We start from the raw sequence: 25320 nt of genomic DNA on the forward strand, positions 1-25320 counted from the left end.
AGAGGAAAAGACCAGACCACAAAAGCCAGCCCACGAAAGACTGCATGAATGGCAGTTCATTACCAGAATCAGTCACATTCATGCTAACTCACTCCATATAAGCAGTGAGCTGAGGAACCTCGAGGTTTGTGCCTCCAGTGTTTCCCAATCCTGTGTTAAATGCTGTTCAACTTCCATGACACACGGAGATATAGAGGAATTTTTTTTATTTTCAATTTTTGTGTGTGTGTGTGTGTGTGTGTTTTCTCATTTCTTTACAGCCAAACCCCTTATTGGAGCTTCTATGGATTATTCACACAGCAGCCTTTCCAGTGCTGACTGTTCAGATTACTGCATCAACGCCTCCATGGCTTTCAAATTCATTTCACAGGTTTGCAAGAAACAGATGCTGGTACCTGATAAGTGGCAGCACCTGGCTTGAAAGCTTGTCATCAGTTCATCAGCTTCCAACATCTCCAGTAGCATCTCAGCTTGCTGGAGAAATGCTACCCTAACCATCTAACATATTTCAGTGTGGGGAAATAAAACTCCTCTCATGAACTTGTTGACATACTGATTCACACCTTGGTGTTGTTGCTGGAGCTGTGTAAGCACACTAAGCCCAAGTGTGTGCAGTGATACCCATTTGGTGAGCCTGGCTTCCTGTTGAATCCCCAAAGTTGTCTACTTGCCACAAGGAGTTTCACATGACTACAACACAGCTGAGATTCTTTGAAATATTTTTAATTAAAACAAAACTAATTATTTGCATATGTATTGCTTTTGATTATCAGAAGACACAAACATGTTTGCAAAGGTAGCGGAAGTAAATGAATTACATGAACTGCTTTCTTCATCGTAGACTTCTGAGTTTCAGTATTTCAGCTTGTTTTCATGACATGATGAAGGTAAGACATTGATACAGTACACACATTCAGAAACCATTACACACCAGCCATTTAAAAAACTAACACATATCCAACTAGTTTGACCAGACTTCTGTTTTCCACAAGACCAGCTTGCCTTGCTGTAAGACAGAATTACACAGGGAATGAATTGGACCCTACAGTAACAAGGCTCTCAGAAATCCAATTGCAGAATGGCAAAACTGCTGAATAGAGGCACATTAAATAACACTCCTGTCATTCCATGGCAATGCATGATATATATATAATTGGGCTGTGGCCAATAAAGTCAACGGGAGGATTTGAAACAGCTTACAAGGGCATAAAGGAAAGGAAAAGTGTGTTTCTTGCACTGCCAGGAAAATGGAGCCACAGTGACCACGAAACATGGCTAGACTGCAGTAAGCCCATCCCTAAGGCCAGGCTTCTGTACAAGGAGTTGCTAAGGGCAACAGATGGAAAACAGAGGACAGCAAAAGCAGTGCTGCAATTTTGGCCCCACAGTCACTCCAGGAAGCCTGCTTGGTGCTATGGCAGCTTGGGAGGAGGCTGAGGTGCTGGGAGGCAGCCACAGGCATGGCAGCGGCCTCAGTGCATCAGCTCTGGCAAGGACAGTGAGCTCTGCATTATCTCAGTCCCAGTGCCTAGTCTTCCTTACCCACAGTATGACTTTGAACAGCAAAGTGCATTTCTACTCCCAATCCTGAAGCCCTGAGCCCAGCTTCTTCTGCATCTACCTGAGAAATGGGCAGCTGTCTTCAGATCAAGTCCTGTTTCCTACACTACTTTAAAGCTTGTATTAATTTGTTGATGCTTCAATACACTCTGACAAAGTTCAATGGAAATTCTTTCTTGGTTCCTGAGTGCCATGTCTGTGTTACGTAAGTGCCTATCAGTGGTTAATTAGCTTCTCAGTCAGCAAATAGCCTATGCCCACCTATTTCCGCAAGCAAAATGTACTAAATCTACACTCTAAATCTGCCCTCAGAAGCAAGACAATTGTAAAGCACCAAGCACCAAAAAACACCAGTCAAAACCTGAAGAACCCAGTACTTCCAAGCGCGATGCCATTAGTACAAACGATCAGGGTAGTCAATCCTTTAAACGAGAGTAATGGAAGCAATATATGTAACACCCAGAAACACAGTACCTCAGACTAGACAAACCCTGTAGTGTTGATAGCATTGTCTAAAGGCATATCACATCTCTTATTTCTGCTGCTGCCACTTCTACAGAATGCTTGTGTCAGTGAGATACTAAGGCTGGAAGGTTACATCGTATCTTAGTAGGTAACCATCATTGTAAACATACAGTCTCTGATCTGTGGGGTTATAAGCAAGACTCTGGATTGTGTCTAACTTTTTATCCATGATGACACTTACACGACCTTCTTCGCCAGTACTTGTGTCATACATGTAGAAGATTTCCTCTTTCCTAGTGCTCAGTGTCCTTGTGGCGTACAGAATGCCACATAACATGAAAGCATTGGAAACAGATGGCTTGTACTGTCTTGTCTGCCAAGTATTTAGCACATCAAGTGTGGTCTCATTGAGTTTGCTAATCACAATGTTGCCCATGCTATTTTCTGTTGAATAGATTACCCACAACCCACTTTCATCCACAGCAAAATCTATGTCTTGATATGATACACCTGCATATGAGAAACGGTTATTAACAGCAGCAGAGGGAAGGGCCTTACGCACAACCACATTGTTTGTATTTATATCATACTTGGCTATATCTGATGAAGTATAAACATGATAGTAGAAAAAATTATTGTAAAGAGCAGCACCACTTCCTTCCCCATACCTTAGTCTTCTTTCATACTGTGTTTTAAACAGCAGTAAATCATCAAAGGAACCATAAGTTCTAAAATATTCAAAATATCTCCCAGAGGTTTCCAGTGGTGCAACCCAATAGATTTCTTTCTCAGGGTTGGAGGGAGAATAATCTCTACCCCAGGAGCCATATTTGTAGGAAAATCCTCTCCAGTTCAGCTTTACAACATAGGGCTGGCTAACATTCAGCAGTCCACGGTGAATGCAGCTACCTGCAATGGAAGAGAAAAAACAGGTTTTCCAAATGCCATCATTAAGAGAGAGGTTTCACATAGCATAGTCTCTACAGCGTGCTTACTGAGGATTAGCTCTGTGGCAAAGCACAGACAAAAATACATAATTTCACATGTAAAAGAGTTCCGTTAGGACCAAAGAGTGTTTCAAGCTGACTTAGAAAGTTGATTAAAAAAAATAATAATAATTCATTTTTTAAAAATGGAGTATACATAATTACAGTGAATATTGTGACAAGGAAAAATAAATACATAAAAGACAGGGGACATTCATCCTCAACCAGGATTGATTTGCAGAAATTAAGTGCTTACTGCATCATTCCAGACAAGGGACAGATTTGATATGTGGTGCACTTGGAAATCCCCTGGTAAATACAATTTCAGAAGCATTTTAGGCTATTTTCTACCTCAGTAAATGGAGACTGCGAGATGGGAAAGAGAAGCATCTGATTTCTGTGTATTTTATTGAGGAGGGGTAGGAAGGTGAAGTAGCAATAGTAATTCCAAGGCACCATTTCAGATTAGCATTCTACTGTCAGAATCACAGTTATGAAACAGTGCATCACAGTCACATGGTGCCTTCCACCTCAGGCCTTCAAACAAATCTGTATACAGTATCAATTACAGCCTACAAAATAGAGATAAGTATCAATCCTAGTTTTCAGATGAAGCAACTCTAAAAAGACTCTAACTTCAAGATAAGATTCTATGTACCGGAACATTTTTATTTTCCATACGTCAGCTATGAAGCCATCCCCAGGAACATGGAAATATATTTTTCTTCATTTTGCCATCCAAAATATTCTACTTCCTTTGCACCTAAAGAACACACATGCTTTTGGGATGAATAGAACTTGTTCCACGTTTACTAGGAACAAACCACAAATTGGAATATTCAATGATGATGAACAGCATTTGGAAAGAAAATGTCCAAATGCATCTACAGTGAATACTTTATTCTTAATGAACATCGTTGACATTCTGTTTTCCTGATAAACACTCAGCATCATCAACCACTGGTGGAAAAAAAATCTTGATTTAGAAATGTTTATAGAATCATAGAATCACCAAGGTTGGAAAAGACCTAAAAGATCATCCAGTCCAACCGTTCACCTATTGCCAATAGCTCCCACTAAATCATGCCCCTCAACACAACATCCAGTCGTTCCTTGAACACCCTCAGGGTCGGTGACTCCACCACCTCCCTGGGCAGTCCATTCCAGTGGCTGACCACCCTTTCTGAGAAGTAATACTTCCTAACATCCAGCTTGAATCTCCCCCGCCATAGCTTGAAACCATTCCCTCTCTGGTCCTATGCAACTTTGCTAAGCCCAAAGCTGCTACTGGCAAAGCCTGAAGACTTTTTTCAAGTGTAAATATTAGCATTCTATACAGCTGCCACAAAAGGGTCCCACGCTTTTCTTTATAAAGGTATTCCACCTGTGGGAGTGGAAGTAGAAATTTCAAGTGACTGAAACTAGCTCTCTGGCTTATTGTTACTCAGAGAAGTTCAAGAAAGGCTTAGATGTTGTACCACTGTGAGATAATGCCCCATGCCACATTGGCATCTCCCTTGGGGTCAGCACTGAACCCTGAAGTAAGTCTGCATGACTGAGTGCCCAGTTTATGGCAGAAGGGGTGACACATGTTGAGAACAAAGTCATGTCATATCCCAGCCCATTTTAAGTCCTGAGATTCTCTCAGCTGAAACATGTGATGGTCTTGGTTGAACACTCCTTCCCTCCTTCCAGGAGGAGAAGGAGTTGAGAGAGGAGGGTTTGTTCAGCCTGGAGAAGGCTGCAGGGTGACCTCGTTGCAGCCTTCCAGTACCTAAGGGGAGCCTATAAACAGGAGGGGAGTCAACTGTTTGAAAGGGTAGATAATAGCAGGACAAGAAGAAATGGTTTTAAATTGAGTAGGGAAGATTTAGGTTGGGTGCCAGTGGGAAGTTTGTTACTGTGAGAGTGGTGAGGTGCTGGCACAGGCTGCCCAGAGAGGCTGTGGATGCCCCATCCCTGGAGGTGTTCAAGGCCAGGTTGGATGGGACCCTGGGGAGCATGGTCTGGTATTAAATGTGAAGGTTGGTGGGCCTGCCCGTAGCAGGGGGGTTGGAGCTTCATGATCCTTGAGGACCCTCCCAACCCAAGCCTTTCTATGATTCTATGATTCCATGCCACAAAGAATCACGGCATACCAACATTCCTGGCTCTGAGAAGATGAGTATTTAAACATGCATTTAAGTGCTTTACAAAGGATAAGCCCCTGGAGCAGAAAGCTCTTTTCCAAATATAGAACACCAGGAAAGCACTGCTGTGTGGCCAGCCAGGCTGCATCTCTGGAAATGGCACATAGCACAGTGCCTCAGCACTTGGCACAAACACTCATGTTTGAAGGTGCTTACACCTCAGCTCATACAACGGGAGAAAGCTAAGCAGAGAGTGCAAAATGGCTTGCAGCCTGCCAACTCCACGTATCAATTTGAACTGTGTTTTTCTTATATGTCTATTATGTATTGTTACCTCCGGCATGAGAGCTTCTTTAAGCTGGTGACATATTGAATATATTACCACAATTAAATCACAATAAACGTATCTCAGAATTAAATGGTTATTAAATGCTCCAAATCTCTTGATTTGTTTAAAAAAGCAGAGCACCAAAGCTTGCAGGTAGTGGAGCACTTCTAAGCTCATCTATATGCGACCTCAAATAATTTTTCATGTCATTAAGCAGAACACAATTCCAGATTTATTTTAATAATTCATACATTGTTTCATAAATAAAAAACAAACGTGTGTTCAGCAGAGAGACCTTTTTTTTACAAAAGAAATAATAAATTATTATTTCTTCCCTTAAAGAGATCTCTCTGCTGAACACTTGTTTGGTTTTTATTTATGAAACAATGAATTATTAAAATAAAGTTAGAAGCATGTTCTGTTTTAATGACATCAAAAATTGTCTGCGGTTTCTGTACAGAATGTGCTTGATTTTGATTTCCTTGAAAACTATCCCAGATTTTTTTTTGTTTTTAACCAGAAAACTCAGTGGTAGTCAGGGGGTGATTTGTCTTCTGCACGGGTTCAGAGGAGCTCACTGCTGTTTATTCAGTCCAGCCCTGCCTTCCTGTCTGGATCTTGTGGGGAAAAAATGCACAAAGGGAACAAAGTGTCATGTAATTTTGTAAATATTAGAAGGCACTTGAAATAAATTCATATGCATTATGCAAACTTTCACATCTTTAACTCCTTTTTGGACTGTTTCAGGCTATTGATAAATTAAGTCCTGGTATTTTCGCCTTCCCTTGTTTCATGCCTGTGTAGCAAATAGAGGACAGAAGGGCTAATACAGGTACATACACACAGGCATCTTCTGCTTGCTGCATAAAGAACCAAAACCTCAGCTCAACTGCTTACTAATCCTTCTGATTCATTAGAAAAGAAGCCGTCATTCAGAAGTCACAACTGAAAAGAACCCGACTTCCCTGGCTGATGGGCTGCAGAACTGAGCATGCACAAAACATGGTTTTGGGTCTCATTTCTCCAAGCAAGTAGCTGCATGCAATTGCAGAAGGGAAGGGACCATACATGTGGAACCCACATTTATAGGAAGTCCCATGAAGGACACAGAGCTCATCAGCAAGCTGGTGCTCCACTCTCAAATGTGCTCCCATGCACCAGATGTGCATCCTCCTCTCCCAGAAGATGACCCACTGCATCCAGATGTGTGAGCTGTTACCCGATGTTACTATGGCTTGAGACACAGGAGGCAGAGCTTCACAGGAAAATTCTTAATTTTGCTATCTCAGTAACATGAAATCCCACAGGCACCTCAGCCTTCACCAGTACCACTGGGAATGAACTCAAACTAAGGGAACTGCAATCAGAGCAGGCACAAGTTTACATCTAAAAGGGGATGGATTGAGGTTATGTAGGATGTAAAATTTAAAGTAAAAGTGAATTTGTTCTAAAACTCCAATATGAATGCCTGAGTTTCAGGATTAGTCTGCATCAAGTCTTCCTCCTGCTGAGAACTATTCACCAGTAACTTGAAATTCTTAATTTCTTAATATACAAAAGCTGAGGGAAAAGCTTTACTCTTTTTCTTCCCTTTCTTTTTTTTTCCTTTTTTTTTTTTTTCCTTTGAGTTTTGTTTGACTCATTTCTCCCTGTTGTCTCTCTCAGATCATTTCAGTGAGATGTGACAAAAAAAAATCTGCTGCAGAATCCTCAAAGAACCATCATGGGGTCCTTTGCTTTCTATATTTGTCCTGACACAGCCAGATTAAATCAGCACAGAGGAAAAACAAATGGATAAATATTTTTTCCCACCAGACTGGTGAAGAGAGAGAAGTTGGGCCCTGCTTCAGACAAGAAAGATAGTTATAATGATGAGGATGAGTAAGTATGTATTTACTGATCCAATTTCAGATACCCACACCTCCAGTTGGAAGACCAGGCAAATGAAGACCAGAGATTTCCCTCAGATACATTGTTTGAGAAAGAGAGGCTGCTCACTCTGGAAATAAGGCAGCAAAAGCCTTAGGGGACAGAGTCAGAGGGGCTGTGTAGTACAGCATTGAGAAGCAAGAAGCTTTAATTAAACTTGCCTTTAGACTCATAGTCTAAGACAGCTTGGGGATTATCCAAACTCTCTCTGGTTCATATTGCCTACCCAAAATATGCAGGAGAAAGGAAGAAGGAGGAAAGAAAATGCAGTCTGAAAACAGGACAAAGAGTCAGTTTAATACAAACATTATAAATATAATATGAACTAAAAGCAGGGCAAGGCCAAGTGGTTTGGCAGGAATTCAAGGCATTCAGGCTTGCAGAGTAAACGTATGGAAATTTTGTTCAAATGCTCAAATGGGTGCTGGAGAGCTTTAAAGCACTAGGTGTGAGCATCCATGCAAAGCCTTCAAAGTGACCATCCAGAAAATGCAGCTCTCTCACATACTTACTCCATCTCCCCAAGCAATAATGTTGTTCTACCACCACTTGTTTCCAGATACAGTCTGCAGTACATATAATTGCTCTGCAAAGTCTCTGCCCAGAAAATATTTGCTGCCCATTAGGAACACTGTGTCACGATATTCCAGTCCTGCATGGATTAGCAGTGGTCTGATTCTACACAACACTCAGGTTATCTGTACAGCTGGCACCTCCAGTGGTTAGAAAACTTGCCAGCCCTCCACAGTTTGTCTGCTAGTCCATTCTGCCAGCCTTGGAATCATAGAATGGCTTAAGTTGGTAAATATCACTGAGCTCCAACCACCTTGCTGTGAGCAGAGTTGCCCACCAGATCAGGCTGTCCAGGGCTCCATCTAACTTGGCCTTGAATGCCTTCAGGGATCTGCTCAGAGACCACCCTCAACCCAGAGGTGACCATGACAATACTCCCACACACATCTTCCAAGCATTCTGAATTTTCTTTTGCTGAAGGTACGATAAGAACTCACAAATGACACCAAAGGACATACTTAGATGATGCCAGTGGTGATCATTCACAATAAGTCACCACAGCCACTGAAGTTCTCATGATAGGACAAGAGATAACAGCCTTGAATTACACCAAGGGATGTTCAGTTTGGATAGTAGGAAAAGCTTCTTCTCAGAAAGAATGTTGAGGACTGGAAGAGGATGACAAGAAAGGTGGTGGAGTCACCATCCTTTGTGGTCTTCAAGAAACGTGGAGGTATGGAACCAAGTGGGAATGGTGGTGATGGGCTGACAGTTGGACTAGACAGCCTCAGTGGTCTTTTCCAGCCTTAATGATTCTATGATTCATACCACCTGCAGTTTGGGCCATCTAGATAATTTTGTTCTCTGTGGCTCCCACACAGTGCAGTAGCATGCAAAGGTACCTGCGACAGCTGGCACACCAGTCAGAAATAAGAAAATGCTAAAGTAATACCAATTTGGTCTCAGATGAACTCTATACATCTCATCACCATGCCTTGAAAAGCAATACTAGTTAATTCTACTATAGTCATAGAACTGAAGAATCACTAAAGACCTCCAAGATCATCCAGTCTAACCATCAGTCTATCACTGCCATGCCATGTTCCTAAGTGAGATCACTCTATACAGTTACATTTAATCCACCCCAGAGCTATTGACTTGTTCTGCACATAACCTGCCTACTCGTGCACAGAGCTGCACTGTGAAGCACAGACCTCTCTCTTCCACTCTGTGAAAGCCCCACAGATGCTCACGTCAGCCACCCAGGCATAAAAGCAGCTCCTGCCTCTATCATTCATGGAAGGACACAGCATTCTTGTTCCAGTGCTCACTACTTTCCCACCGAAACAAAGGTTTGCTGTAGGCTTGAAGATAAAGAAGCAGTTTCTTTCCACACACCGTCACTCACAATAAATCAATGAGACGTCCTTCAAATACTTTTAAAACATTGCTTGCTTTTTTTTTTCTTTTTTTTTTTTTTTTTTTTTTTTTTTTTTTTCTTCCTATTGTAGCATTTTAAGCCTTTGCTGAGCAGCAGAGGGGCCTTGAAATTTTGCTGTGCAGATTTTTAGTTCAGCTTTTTCTCCTGCCTGATCCCCAGACAAGGTGCTGCCCATGTATCCTGCCAGAGAAGCACAGCAGCTGCCTGTAACACCATAAAGCCCTGAGGAGATCACAGCAGGAATGTTGCTAACCCATGGAAAGCTTATATTTCTACTAGTCCCAGACTCTCACCTTTTCAACAAGACACATGAACTTGCTGACCCAAATGCGATGAGAGGTAAAAGCTGGTGGGTGCAAATCAGTGCACACCTCATCTTTGTATGATGTCCTTTTGCATTTAATCTCCCTGATTTCTAGCCAGCTTATGTGAAAGAGCAGGATTCTTCCCCCAGATACTGTGTGTAATACAGTGCTTACTCTTTTACAATACTCAGTCAAAAGGAACCCCTTGCATATAAAATAGTCAGGGGATCAATGCAGTCTGGTAAATCCTACCATCTGTTAGCAAGTAGAAAGCTTGACCCAGCACACCTCAGCTTGTGCTTCCCAAGCAGTTTGCTCCATTGACTTAGAGTTCCTCAGACTGCAGTTCACTTGCACTGTTATTTTTCAAACTGAGCACAGGCCAAGACAAAAACTACTCCAGTTGTAAGATAATTACCACATGCCCTATGACAGCTGATGCTTTCTAAGGTGAGAGGGAATGGCCTCAAGTTACACCAGGAGAGGTTCAGGTTAGATACTGGAAAAAAAACTCATTCTCAGAAAGAGTGATAATGCATTGGCTGCCCAGTGAGGTGGCTGAGTCAATATACCTGGAGGTGGCACTGAGGGACATGATTAGTGGGCATAGATTGATGGTTGAACTGAGTGATTTTAGTGGTCTTTTCCAACCACAATGTTTCTATGATTCTATTATGAACTATGCTTTTGTTACCACAGATATAAGCTCAGAACACAACATTTCCTACTTTTAAAAAGAGTAAAGTCCTACTTCCAATGAAGTCAATAAGAAAACTCCCACTTGTTTCCCTGAAACCAGAATTCCCCCCTCAAGCTTCTTGACCTTTTTATTTAGAAGAGCCTTTTGCCTGTGAAGCAAAAGTAATCACGCAAAGCTACCTTTCCGAGTTTGCATACAAACAGCTTTAGCACATCAGTTGTTGCTCATAAATTCTCAAGCAGCTTTCAAGCAAAATTACCATGACATAAGTCACTTTCAGAGGAACCATTAAAAATCAAAGCTGGTCTGAAAAAAAAACACAGTTTCCCTTAATAATAATAATAAACTTGGAAAAATATAGAAGATATGGGAAGAGAGTTGCTTTCCACACATTAGGTGAGAGGAAGTTTACAGCTTTTTAAAGATGAAACCAACTTACGTGTCTGCAAGAATTTGTTTCCTGCTCTTTCTTTCCTTTTGAGACTGTTGATGAAAGATTAGTAGTTGCCTGCTCGATTTGTCAGGACTGGGTAGTATCATAACAATTGTTCCTAATACCCGTGTATTGTTTTGCTCCTCACCTGATAAACAAGACAAATGCTTACCTGGTGGGAAATAAGGGGGTGCTGTGGTTTTGTTTTTGCTCTCTTCGCACTCTCTCAATTGGTTCTGAAGAGACACAATTTGTCGACGTATTGCAAGGATATTGTTTTTGTCCATTGATTCGAGTTGATTTACCAATATAGTTAGATTTGTGATCTAAAGGGAAAAAACAAAGAAAAAGAAGAAAATTTTATACACCTGTCAAATTTATTTTATAGATATTTGCAGGCAGGTTTCATCGCATCACAGAAGATGCTGCAAAACAGTTCTTAAGGAATACACTCTATTCTGCTAGCTTTACATTTCCAACAGTGCAATGTGATCTGCCTTGTCTGCTTTGACACTCACCTCCACGCCATAATGCAAAATGGTGTTATTCTATGCATAGTGTACAAATATCCAGTAGCTCCTAGATGAGCACACACTACTGTATGTGAGAAAGTACTTACTACTGCCTTGAAAAGTACCTTGAAATTTTATTTGCAAAGATAAGTAATGTTCTCAATCACCTACTTGATGATCTAGAGGACAGCGGAGAAACTAACGATATTTCATTTTCATAAGAAGCAATTATTCTCTCTAGGTGAGTGATTAATTACAATTTTGAAGACATGATTTATAGTCTGCTGGGAAGGTGATAGTCTTTCCCATTTCTTGATTTCATATTGATTGGGTCACTGCCCCAGCAACCAGAAACTAATTTTTTAATTATCTTAGTTAAAGCACAGAGGCTTTCAAGCATGGGTGTCAATAAATTCATATTTATTATAATAATTTAATAAGTTCATGTGCTTAATGCTGTGCAAAAAAAAAAAAAAAAACTAAATCTCTTCCAGGAAGAGAGCTGGCAAAAATAAAGAGGACCCCATTTGTTTGGATGGGGTTTTTGCTTTTCTGTACTCTGCATCAAGGAAAAAGGCATTAATAAATTTAAGGTCAAGCATTCCATTAATTTGTTCTGATGAAATACTGAAGTAATACCACTGGCTGCAATGGAGATAGGCTACGTTTCTCCAACCTAAACACTAAAGAGAGAATAGACATTCTGTATATTGATGCCCTTTTGGCTAATTGAGATTCTAGCAGTACCTCCAAATATATTTGATCGATGATGACATTGCTCCCAACAACGCTGGATTTCAGCTGAGTGACCAGTCTTTCTAGGTCATTGATTTCCACTTTCAGTAACTGGAAGTCCAGTTCTGTGTAAGATATGCTGCTCTGTTCCATATGCTCCACTCTGAGGGTTATATTAAGAATTTGCTGTTGATATAGTTCAATCCTTTTTGAATACTCTTTAACCTTAAAGAAAGAGAGGGGAGAAAGGAAGAAAAAAGAAAAAAAAATGTACATATTCAGATCCAGGTTAACAAATACAGCAAATAAAACAAGCCTGTTTGGCATACTTATCGTATTTCTGAGTAGCCCATATATAACATACACATAGTTGATGTACTTACTCTTCACATAAACCACGTAAACAAAATTCTCATCACATACATAAAAAATGTAAAACTTAACCCTCATTTATTGTTGGCAGTTCCATATAGTCCCCTCAGGAATGCCTGGGGATAACCGAAGGCAGAATTCTACCTGGAATCTTCCATATTTTTTTAAATTCTTTGCCAATATTGTCTCTGTGAGCTAATTTTATCCCCACTACACCAACAACCTACAGTGGCAATTCTTTTATTAGGAAAGCTGAAATGCATTATCTCACGAAAGCAACCCAAAGAGGCTGAGAATTGCAATATAGGATTTCCACATTTTTCAGATTTACTTCTTATTAATTTAAAATCCAAATAGGATTTTAATCTGTGTTACATTTGAATTGTGTCAGAAGTTTCTAGAATTGGTTTTTGTTTCATCTTTGGGGGGAGGTGGAATATTTAAACGCCGTGTTAAAAATCAAATTGCATTTGAATGAAAGTGGAAATTTTATTGCAGTCTTTAGCTAAATTAATTTACATAGCTGCTTCTTCAGCCCTTGAACCATTAAACAGTTGTCCGGATGAATATGTTTTCACATATGTATCTGCTGAGGTAAAGGTCACAGCACACGCATTCCAATGCAGAATTAATACTGTAAGAATATTATATAGACTTGCAATGTTCCTTTGAAAATTTAAGTTCCTTTAACATAAACACTTTGAGAGATTTTCTTATGCTTCATATAAATCACTTTTTTTTTTAACTTTAAGCCAGTATAATCATATCCCAAGAGTTAAGTAGGAGTAAATATTATTAGTTCATTGTACCAGTAACTCCATATTTATACCTCAACTGGTATTTGTAGCATAAGCTCCTTTTCAATTTCTGTAACTATTACTTCTTCAATTGAAATACTTTTAGTTCCCATCCTGTCAATCATTCTTGCATTATCTTAATGTTTTTCCCCACCGCCTCTGGAATAGCCTTCAAAATCTAGTCAGGATGTGAAGACCACAGATTCGCTGTTTCTCTCAGCCTCTGAGACTGGAAGGCCAGCAAATACACATCAAATGAGTGAGTCCATGTAATTTTTTGCTGAATCTCTTGTGGTCTGAAGAATATGTATGGGAGTTCATGAAGAACAGAAAGGATCTTTTAAAATCACAAGATATCCCCATAATTGCTTCAGGAGAACCTTAAATGTCAAGGATCCCTTTTTAAAAGTATAATTTTCGGTATCAACATAACTACACTATAAATCTGAAATAAACAAGCATGCCACCACAAGCTGCAGCAGAAGCACTGTAACTCATGACACTGGATGCTCTGGATCTCCCAGGCTAGGCCTGGGGAAATAATAACTTAGCTATTTGTTACAGTTAAGGATCAACAATGACAGCATATAAAGACTTAGCTCCTCATATCTGGCGAAAAAGAAAGGCAGCTATCTAGTTCCTATTGGTCTATTAGGACAATTAGTCTCTTATTCTAACTGGTCTATTTTTAGTTTAATAATTAGTCTATTATTACACTAATAGTCCATCTAATAGTCCAAAGGATTATCAGCTCATCCCATACTTTGTTACTATTAACATTACCAACATTATTACTATTATTAGCATTTTTCTGCTTGTTCTGTGCAGACCAAGTCTGCAAACAGCTGAAATAGATTCTTGGAATTAATTACGGCTACTTATTAGTGAGAAATCTGTGAGTCTGGAGCTTTCTCCAGGGTCCTGGGTTTCTGAACAAAGCACTGAAGGCTGGACCAAGGCATGCATCATCATTTCAGATTGCAGAGTGCTGCAGGACACAGACTGGAAGTTCTCCTTCCACATCAGACTGTCGTCATCCAGATAACTATCCAGGTCTTTCAAGGACACCAACACTATACTGCACAGCTGAGATCTGCCCATGTAAGCTGAGCCTAGGTTTGGTACTCTGCATTACTCTGTACAGCCACACCAGCATCTCAATGGATTTAAGCTCATTGGAGCCCTGGCTAACCATTAGACAAATGCAGTTTTCTCAGCACTGGTGTTTTAACAGATCTATACTGTTTCTGCAGACAAAAGCAGAACATACACAGAGCACTGCTGTGCAGAGTGGACATTCCAGCTTGACCAGATCTGGCTCAGGGGTTTCTGTAACTGAGAAATATCAGTTGAAAAGGAAAAGAAAAATAAATAAATAAATAAATAAATAAGGGAACATGGTGTTTCTCTGTTGCTTGGCAGACAGATTGAAGCAGCTTGCAATTCCTGCTCTCCTATAGTATCTGTGTGCTGGCGACTGGCTGTTGTCTCTTGATGGACTGGCACAGAAATCCTGTGCATGGCCCACGTTTAGGGACACAGACCAACAACTGGTACTGGCTGCTGTCACATTTGTCATAAAAGCCATAAGTAGGGCATAATGAGTGCACAGAGCTTGAAATAGTCCTTCATAGGAAGAGAATGGAGAAATGTGATGTATATGTAGGGGGGAAAAAAAGGAAAGAAAGGAAAAAAACCAACAAAACTAGTCTCATTTGTTCCTCCACCCTCATGGAATGAAAAGGGCAGGAAAAATCTTCAATGCTCATATACTGTGTCATTTACCTGCAATTGGTATTTATCAAAACAGGTTTTGCAGCATGCAAACAGACACTTCTCCAGCATACATTTGAAGACTACAGAAGGGGAACTGAAGTACAAGATGAAGATGCAAAAGAAGAAAAGAAAATAAACATGGGTCAAACCAGCAGTCCTATAAAGCCACTTGGCCTGGGGCTTCAGGCATCTGTGACCTCCACAAACCCATAAGGAGCACAGCTGGCAAGCAGACTGCANCTAGTCTCATTTGTTCCTCCACCCTCATGGAATGAAAAGGGCAGGAAAAATCTTCAATGCTCATATACTGTGTCATTTACCTGCAATTGGTATTTATCAAAACAGGTTTTGCAGCATGCAAACAGACACTTCTCCAGCATACATTTGAAGACTACAGAAGGGGAACTGAAGTACAAGATGAAGATGCAAAAGAAGAAAAGAAAATAAAGAAGTGACAAACCAGCAGTCCTATAAAGCCACTTGGCCTGGGGCTTCAGGCATCTGTGACCTCCACAAACCCATAAGGAGCACAGCTGGCAAGCAGACTGCAAGCTGACCCTAACTAAAATTCCACTCCAGGTTAATCTATTTTGAAAACAGTTCTTTCTAGTGGAGGGTAGGAGTGCTTTTTTCTCCTGTTTTTGTTAAGTGAGGATGCCGTGACCATTGTGAGTTAAGTTCTGAAAGATATTCCCTTTCCTTGGGATAAAGTGCTGATCCATCCCTGTTACTGAGGTGTCCTCTCCCTTTTCTTATTGAGAGGAGCAGCCAATTCCCGCTTTGATTTGAAAGGTTAATTTTCTTCTGTAATCATAATTATGCTGGCAAAGGTTGATGTGACAGAGGAAAAATTAGTCTGGTATTTTCAGCCTAGAGTTTGCACTCATTTGGCACATGAGAGCATCTCTTTATCTGCAAGTTTCCCTGCCTGCTGATTCTATAAAAGGACCCCCTTGCTTTTTTGAATTAGTGTACAATCAGGCAAAAGGTTAACGATTCAATCAGCCTGTTTATCTGGGACTTGTAGCACATGGAAAGCATCCTTAAGAGGGCTCAATCCTGAAGCTCTTACCCAGGAAAAGCTCCCACGAGTTTCAAAGGGTGTTTTAGAAGACTGAATAAAGCATGTGTTCTCGGTGTCCAAAAAGCAAGTACTCAGTAGAAATCCCCACTACTGTGGTGAGACTAGGTTGAGCTATATGGACAGACTGGGGTCTGAACTGCCAACAGAACTGCAGATGGCAGAATGATTCCCTAGAATTTTGTTCAAGATATTTTTTAACAACTATTAACAATGAGAACGAGACTTTCACTTCACTGTTCCATTATTTTCTTCTTTCTGTGAGTATTATGTTTATGATATGATATGATTTAGCAAAGGGTTGTTAGAGTTAGGGTACTATGGTTAGGCTGCGGTTGGACTTGATGATCTTCAAAGTCTTTTCCAACCTGGGTAATTCTATGACTCTATTATTATTACAACCAAGGTAGTATATGGGAATTCACAAGAAAGAAGGTTAAATATCTGTGTACAGAGTCTCATGCATCACAAGTTCTTAGATTAAGTTCAGGTATCAACAGGGCAGTGCCTGAGAGACTTCTCCTTTCAGCAGAAAAACAACATCATAACTGAGATGATTTGCACATGTACGGTTACACCAAAATACAATGTTTGTTTTTATTTCTGACCCGAAGTGTCTCTTTGCCTGTATCACACTGCAGTGTATGTCACACTTCATCTAAACAGATGCATTGTAACACTGCTTGGCTGATTGGTCTCGACAGGATGAAATCCACTGAAGGTCAAGAACTGTCACTGTCTGCAGCTAGAACTGAAAGCCAAGGTCAGCATCTACACTACAGTACACTGCTGGGCACCTATAGACAATACAGTTATACCAGTTTATACCAGCCGGCAGCCTGGACATTAAAGTTCACAGTAAGGGTTCAGCTTGCCCTCACTTTAAAGGTGAGTTTCAGATACAAACTTAGACATCTAATTTCAGGTATCTATAGTAACCTGTGTCTTCCTATGAGCAAGATGCCTGAACTCTCTGTAGAGTCAATGGACATCTGAGGTTGTCCACACAGAAAAATCAAGCAGTACTTGAGATGCACTGCAGATCTGTGAAGCTGGCAGATACACAAACACCTTGAAGAATCACTCCAAGTTTCTGTTTGGGAACTGTGGCCTTGCTTTTTTCCCAGTGCAATTAGTTTAAAATGCTGGCCGTGACCATGATGGGAACAGCACGAAGATCTGAAATCTCAGTGACTGTCATGGATCATTAACTAAGCAACACCTCCTTCCTGCAGGAGGACAAGTAACTCCTGTGCTTGTGAATAGTGGGGCTTCTGTCAGCTTGCCCTCCACATCCCCACTGACAACTGAATGTGATTCATCATCAGCTTCAGTTCTTTCAAATCGACTGATTACAACTGATCTTTCCATAGGATCCTCTGCCTGTTGTTGTGATGTTTTATGCTTAATTTCTTATCTGTTCTTGATTATACCAGAGGAGGTTTATGAATATTTATGGTTAGATTTTATAATTTAATGCTGTGCCTTTTCTGCTGATTAATTCAAGGACACTTCATTCCTTAAGATGCCCGGTTCCTGAAGAAAATGCTTCCTGCTGGACACCTCAGTCTGAGTCCTTAATATTTACCCACCATTAAAAGTCAAAGGCAGATTTCTGCCCTCACAGGCAGCTTCCCCTGCTGCACTGTAGCATGTGTAGGTCTGTCTGAGTTCCTCAGAAATGGATCTGAATTTGTACAACAAGCAGCCAAAGTAGCAGAAGAAATGTTTGCCTTTAAAAATAATACATAATTCAGCAGTCTCCCTGCCAAAGCCTCAGATGTTGACATAGAACTTTGTTTGCTGGAATGATTCTTAATCCATGAAAACAAAGAAAAGTAAGGGGACAAATATTCACCTATTTCCTCACTCTGAGATGTGTTGACCTCACTCCTCTTTCCATTCATTTCCCTCTTGCAATATGGCTGGCTTGGTACTAATGATAACACATGAAAGAGCAGGAGGGTTGGCTTCCTCCAGCAATCACAAACCAATAAAAATGAGCCAGAAGAGGAAAAATACAACCCTCCTTCCTAAAATGCCATGTGCCTCTATAGCTGCAAGGGCCTAGAAAACAAACTAAAGATACTCAAATGTATGGCATGCTGCAGTGTCAGACATTTGAGATTTAATCACCTCCTTCCTGCTGTTTGAAAGACAGGTCACTGGAAAGTGCTGACTGCTGTACTCCTTCACAGGAAACCGTTTTTCAGCCAATATACAATTGTTCTATTTGTGAGAAAAGAACACCTTACTTGAGAAAGCTCTGCTTCAAATTTCTGCAAGAGTGTCGTGGCTATCACTTGTAATTCCTCGGCCTTCTGAACAGGAAAGGTGGTATCCGGCAAGTACACAGAACACTGACAACTTCCATGGTCATCCAGAGAGCCAGTCACGTTGGCAAAGAGCTGCAAAAACAAGGCAATAATGAAAGAAAAATGTTAATATTCTTTACTAGAATAAATAGATAATGCCTGACCATAATCTGACAATCAAAGGATCAACAACTTAGCCATCCCTGGCAGTGTTCAAGAAGCATCTGGATAGGGAGCTAGGAGATATGGTTTAGTGGTTTTCTGTAGGTATGGTAAAGGGAGGACGGTTGGACTAGATGATCTTGTAGGTCCTTTCCAACCCTGTGATTCTATGATTCCTTTCCAACACAAGACATACCATGATTCTACGATTCTATGAATATTGTGGACAGTTATCCTATGATAATGAAAATTTAACTAGGAGCTGAGCAACCACACAATAGCAAGAACATAATAACTTAGTATCTTATGTCCTACATTTACTGCCCTGTTAATCCAAATTGAATTAATCAGATCATCTAGTTATTTGTTATTTCCATTCATAGAGCTGAAAGCAGAAAAATAGAAAATAGTGACTGGGAAAGTTTTGAAAAGAAACATGCATTGTTTGAAATTTCTCAGCCAGACCCAGCAAACAGGCATGAATTTAATTATCTGCTATTGAAAAGTGAAGAACTAAATATTCAGGCTCGACCTAACATAGGGATACCTCCTTTCCTACAGTGTTGAACATCACACCTACAAGCCACAGCCCACTCATCCTCAGCCATGGATAGCTTGCAAGACTGTGACCAGTGCCATTGGTATGAATTGCGTTGTCCTGGCTGTCTGCATGCTCAGAGCATCTCCACCAGAGACATGGATATGGTATTTGGAAAGGTCAGGGCTGGCAATTCAAGGTCTTGCCATAATTTACAGCCAAATCCCATAATTTCCTATAATCACCAGGTTTAATTCAGAGCATGTTTTGGGCAGTGAAATATTTGGCTTCTGTTTGTACACAAAGCATTTGCCAGTTCATAAACCTATGACAAATTTATTAATAGATTTATTTATTGTTACTTTAAAATATTCTGGCACATACTTCAGTGCCGCTGCATATTTTAAAGCTAGAAACTTGCTCTTTAAATACACTTCTTTCTATAATCTCTCCTCTTGCCTTGCATAAATCCCAGCGTTATTCATCTATTTTCTTATTCTCTCTCCTTAAAAATAAAAGGAAGCAAACAACAAAACTATTAACCAAAAGGCAAAATTTCAGCACTTCTTCTCTCACTTTTTCACAGTGGTTTCAATTAACTTCCTCGCCACCCAAACAGCCCAGAGCATGCAGTGATGGCCAGCAGCAAAGCCCAAGAATAGAGCAGCAGCGAGAAGGACTGATCCAAGTTCACACTTCTGGCACCTCTTTCTGCAGCCAATACAAACAGCATGTGCCTCATTTTGAAAGAAATCATGAAAAGACCTTTTATCTGTGTTATTCAAGCACCATGGTCCTTAAAACTTCACTCCAGGCCAGACTACTAAGGACATTTAACATGAAAAGAAGCAAAGAAGTATCTTATAGCATGCAAGAGTGACCCAGCATGTCATTTCTATTGATTTTTCTGCCAGATAGGTTACAAAAGCACTTCTGAATAACACACTGAAAATATACTGCAAACTAATTCTGAGTACCTTTAAAGATACATCTAACAGAATGTAAACTATGATTCTGTGATTCTATTATGAAAAAATAAGTCCCTAAGTCCTTAGGTCTTAAGAATGGGTCACTTGGGAGCTTTTGCATCTCTGATTCCTCTATATGGGCATGATAAGGATGGTTATTGCTCAGCAATAACAGGAAAATAACAGGTAGGAGAAAAAGAACAAAGGAAGAAATAAATATGGCTTACTGAATATCTGTAGGACTGTCGTGTACACTGGCATACTAACAATTTGGTGGAAGGTCTTGTATTCCATCCCTTCCATATATAACAGACATTATATATGTGTGTACATATTTAATATATATGCATGCATATGCTAGGAGAGAGTATACTACATACAGAGCAGCGTAGTATGCACTATGCATATGTATGTGTTTCTATATATATAAATGTGTGAAATATATGTTTTACATTTCACTAAACTACAGTCCTAACTATACAGAGCCATCCATCTTTTTTTTCTAGTGGTACAATGCTTATGGTAAATAAACTCTTCATAAAGTTTACTCCATTGATCACCCAAAATGATCTTGCAGAACAACCTCCAACTTGGGCATTCAAATTCCCTATGAAAAACAATCATTCTATTTTAATATTTGTGTTGAAAGAGAGCCTAGAGTTGAAGACAGAGCTTCACTGCACTCAGTGCTATTTATATGCATGCCAAGAGACAGTTTCCCCAATGGAGAAGACAGCCTGGGCAGGGAAAACTGTTTCTTCTCTTCCACTGACATTGCTAACTTCAGGATCGTGATATTGATGAGAAAAAGAAGTGTTTTTTAGTTAAGCTCCTCTTGGGTCAGCAAGTGTTTCAATCAAGATATAACATCAAGTGATGACCGCATAGCAAAAACATCTTTCCTTATCCTATGGAAAAAATGCACAGGACAGGCTGTTACTTTTGATGGAGTTGTATGTTTTTAAGTTTAATAATTTACACTGAATCTTTAAATGAGAGCAAACTGTCCTAGCCTACAGCAAGGACTTGACAGCAGCATTTCACTGTAAAATTAAGCTGTTACATATACATATTTGAAGCTATGAGAAATACTCCTTTCCCACATCCCTTCAATTTAAGAAAGATACCAAGAGCCAACAGGTACCTGATCTGCTGAAAACCAGAAAATGTATTCAGTTGCCTAAACTGTAAATTAGAGTTACATCCTCAAAACAGCCTAGCCATTTCAGTGCTTAATTTCCAGCTACATTGCATTCCAGTGGCATTCACGATTCTAAATTAGCTTCTCACTCTTTCTAAGACAGAATCCAATCCACAGAAACCATATGGCAAGGACAGGAACTATCTCAGCTGTACAAGGAGATGGATCGATTTGGGGTCCCACTCCTAACTCCATTTAACTTTTTAAGCTCTCAACTGGAGGTGGAGATTTAACACGCTCTTACAAGAGGTTCTTCCATACATCCCACGCTGGGCTAGCCTGGGTGATGAAAACCTCCTGTCAAGCTGCCTACTGTCTTTGACTTGAGCTGGAGCTGTGCTTTGGGTAAACCTTGTTCTTGATGCCTAGGTTTCAGGACCACTCAGAGCAGTCATAGCCTGTAGAATCATCTCCAAAACAAACATTTTACTAACAGAGACTAAATTCTGAAATCCACAGACCTTGGATTTGAGCACTGTAATGGAATTTTCTCAAAAATCAGGTTCAAGTCCCTCTACCAGTAAATAGTTGAGTAAAATCTGAACGAAGTAGAACAGGGAGAATCAAGATTTTCCCTCTCATCAACCTCTAGAGGACTCTTTTTAGAGGCGACAGAATATTATTTCAAGGCTCTACTCTCATTTGCATGAGGAGGACAGAACTGAACAGAAGCCTTCCCCTTCCTCCAGGGAGGTCGTCACCACCAAACTGTTTGAAAATCTGTCATCAGATCCCTGTGGCCCAAACTGTTTCATGTCTGGGATGCAGCTCAGTAGTCATAAGGGCTGTATCAAATCATTGCATGTGACCAAAGCACAGAATTGACATGGCAACAACACTGGCAATTTTGGGAATTCATCTCATCATGGATTCTAGATCATAGAATTGTAGGGGTTGGAAGGAGCCTCCAGAGATCACTGAGTCCAATCCCCTTGCGAAAGCAGGCTCCCTGCATTGGGTTGCACAGGTAGGCATTTAAGGTGTCTTAAATATCTCCAGAGAAGGAGAATCACAGACTCTCTGGGCAGCCTGTTCCAGTGTTTCTTCACCCTCACCATGCAGAAGTTGTTTTGCATATTGTTATGCTCCAGTTTATGGCTATTTCCCCTTTGTCCTGTCCCCACAGACCACTGAAAAGATGTTGGCCATGTCCCTTTGTCTCTCACACTTAAGGTATTTATAAACATGAACAAGATCACCTCTGAGTTTTCTTTTCTCCAGGCTGAACAGATGCAGTTTGCACAGCCTTACCTCACAGGGGGAGATGCTCCAGGGCTTTTATAATCGTTGTGTCTCTCTGCTGGACTCTTTCCAGAGATCCTTGTCTTTTTTACATGGGGAGCCCAGAACTGGAAACAGCGCTCAAGATGAGGCTTGACCAGGGCGGAGTAGAGGGGAATGATCACCTCCCTTTACCTGCTGGCCACGCTGCTTTTAATGCACCCCAGGATGCCATTGGCCTTTTTAGCCACCAGGGCACACTGCCGGCTTGTGGCCAATCTGCCATCCACCAGAACCCGCACTTCCTTCTCCACAGAGCTTCCCTCCAGCAGGTCATCCTCTAACTTCAACTGACACATGCAGTTATTCCTTCCCAAGTACACGACTCTACATTTGCTTTTGTTAAACCGCATCTGATTTCTTACTGCAACATCTGGGTGGACTGACTTACCTGCATCAGGGTTAAACCTCCAAGTGACTATGTTGCATTTAAAAAAATGCATGGCAACTTCATAGCTATACTGTTTTCTGGACTTTATCGAACAGTTAGCAATGGTCATACCTTTGGGGAGGTGCTCTGGCTGGTAGTCTTCTCATTAAGCTGAGTAGTCAGATATTGAAGTGTGCTGACAGGAGAAGTCTAAAATGGAAAGGAATGCCTCTTTCAGTGCAAATTCCTGCATTTGGCACCTTCCCTTTTCCACCAGATAGCTGCCATCTTACAGCTATAGAGCACTTTGATTTTACTATGGGAGCCATCCCCACAACCTATAAAATTAATTGGCTTCTCTTGACAACCAGTGTTTCCCCAAGCACAGTGTCACTTTGCAGACACCTCGTTCCAAAGATAGGCTATGTGTGGCCAGAGGAAGGCAGGGGATGCTCAGCCTGATCAAGAGGTGTGAGCTGGGGCTCTGACAGACTGATCTGGCAGATCAATGTGGCAGTCGAAAATGACAGCACTGTGTCCCCCTGCCCTAAATTCACAGACTGCTGTTCTTCCAGAATTGGCATCTGCTCCCGGCTGCCCAGCTTGCGCGTCAGTCTCTCAGAGCATGACTTGTTGACCCTTCAATCTCAGCCATCAGGCTGCAAGCTGTGACAACTGGGACACGTGTTCACTGCAAAGGGGACAGCACCATGCCATGGGGAGGGAGCATGAGGTGAGCTGCCATGCTTATCAGCTGGGAAGCCGATCCACCTGGGAGTCTTTTATGTAATAAGACAACATACATCCCTTTTAATGTTCAGATGTGAACATATGTGCCTCCCTGTCACAGAAAGGAGAGCAGCTGTCGCCCTGGCATTGTGCATCCCTGGAGGTCTGCCACAACTACACGGAGTGTGCTGAGGATGGCGTACCACAGTGATACAACATACTGATACCCACAAGAGAGCCTCACCAAAACCTGTGACAAGGTGTGAACTGCAACAGCACATCCTCAGTGTCAAATGGTGTGACAGACGAAGCACCAAATGGGCTTTCCCACAGGAGGACACCTATTGCTCAGTCTTACTGCATTTCCCAAATCCCAGCCCCCATTCCTGAGCCAGGGGATGATGGGGAACTCCAAGTGGGCAGCAAAGGGGACAACATGGACAAACTTTGTGGGACAGTTTGTCAAAGCAATCCATTTGAACAACCATATGTGTGGTCAGGCGTGGTGTGAGAGGAGGTAGCATTAATTAAATTACACAAACACAGAACCAGTTTTAAGCTAAGCAGAATGAGGAGAAATATCTCCTATTTAAATTTCTTCTCTTCTGTTTATCAACATATATCTAAATCTCCTTCTTGACTTTTGCAGCTTCCTGTTCATTACCAAGGTAAATGTGCATTCCAGGAGGTGCTGCATCCACTGCCTGTGTCCACAGCTCTCCTAAACGTCAAAAAATGTAACTAGGTATTCCAGTTTGGTGACTAAACCAGACATATCAGAGTCACCGAGAGACAAAGTGGAAGTCTTCCTAATGTTAACTATAGAAATACTAAAAGGCAGCCTCTTGGGTCAAGCTAAGACAAAGGGTTTTCTTTCAGTTGGGAATGCCTGAAAGCTATTTCAAAAACTTTTTCTAATAACAATTTAAGCTTAGTTTTAAGTTAATTAAAATATATAGAGAGAAAAAATCAAAACAAATCTCTCACTAATGCCATTTTTTACATATTTTCAAAGTTTTTTCCCCTCCTCCCTGTTACTTTTTTTCCCCATTTGATATCTTTGATTTTAACTTCTCTCATGCACAACCAGATATAGATTTAGGAGGAAGAAGGGGAACACTCCACGCAAAACACCCAGCATAGCTTTCATGTGCCTGGACAGCAATTATGACAGCAATCAAGCAGCTGGGAAAGCCCCCGCCTCCCAACTCCTTCCACATCAAAGATGTGTATTCTTTCCTGTTATAAGCCCTTTCTAATTAATTAGAAGCTACACAGAGCATTTAATATCCACTGAGATCCTCACTGGGAGTTGCACTCATCTAACCAAAGGCAGAATTTGGCTCTGATTTTAAACCCATGCCTCATTTTCACATTTATTACCCAGTCCCTGTACATTAGTCAAGGGGAGGATGGAGAAATACTTGAAACTTTCTCCATGCAAAGATCTCAACATTGGTCTAATAACTTCCCAACAACCTGAAAAGATTTTGCACCAATCTAAATGACATGAGAAGAACCAAAGGCACAAAGCTTGGATGATGAGATCCCTTCTTACCACTTCTGTCGCTGCCATCGTGGTTGCCTGTGCGATCGCGCCCTGCACAAGGAGCAGCAGAGCCACCTGTGTGTGCTTCATTTCTGCCAGCAGATGTGACAGCCAGGGGAATGGGAGCTCTTTTTATCATCGGGGC

General features: G+C 40.9%; 1 protein-coding gene across 2 annotated transcripts; it reads right to left on the reverse strand.

The window, feature by feature from the left end:
• Positions 1 to 702: 702 nt before the first annotated feature.
• Positions 703 to 25290, reverse strand: OLFM4 (olfactomedin 4). Of its 2 annotated transcripts, XM_015851696.2 has the most exons (6): positions 25185 to 25290; positions 23030 to 23107; positions 18318 to 18470; positions 12049 to 12261; positions 10962 to 11115; positions 703 to 2934 (listed from the first exon to the last, which is right to left on the reverse strand). In XM_015851696.2, exons 1-6 carry the CDS (start codon positions 25263 to 25265, stop codon positions 2141 to 2143), a joined length of 1473 nt encoding a protein of 490 aa, XP_015707182.1. In that variant the 5' UTR covers positions 25266 to 25290; the 3' UTR covers positions 703 to 2140. The 2 variants fall into 2 exon arrangements, with proteins under 2 accessions (XP_015707182.1, XP_015707181.1); XM_015851695.2 differs by lacking the exon at positions 23030 to 23107 and having other exon boundaries at positions 25185 to 25289.
• Between the last annotated feature and the right edge of the window lie 30 nt (positions 25291 to 25320).

The sequence above is a fragment of the Coturnix japonica genome, chromosome 1, assembly GCF_001577835.2.
Source record: "Coturnix japonica isolate 7356 chromosome 1, Coturnix japonica 2.1, whole genome shotgun sequence".
Classification (NCBI taxonomy): Eukaryota; Metazoa; Chordata; class Aves; order Galliformes; family Phasianidae; genus Coturnix; species Coturnix japonica.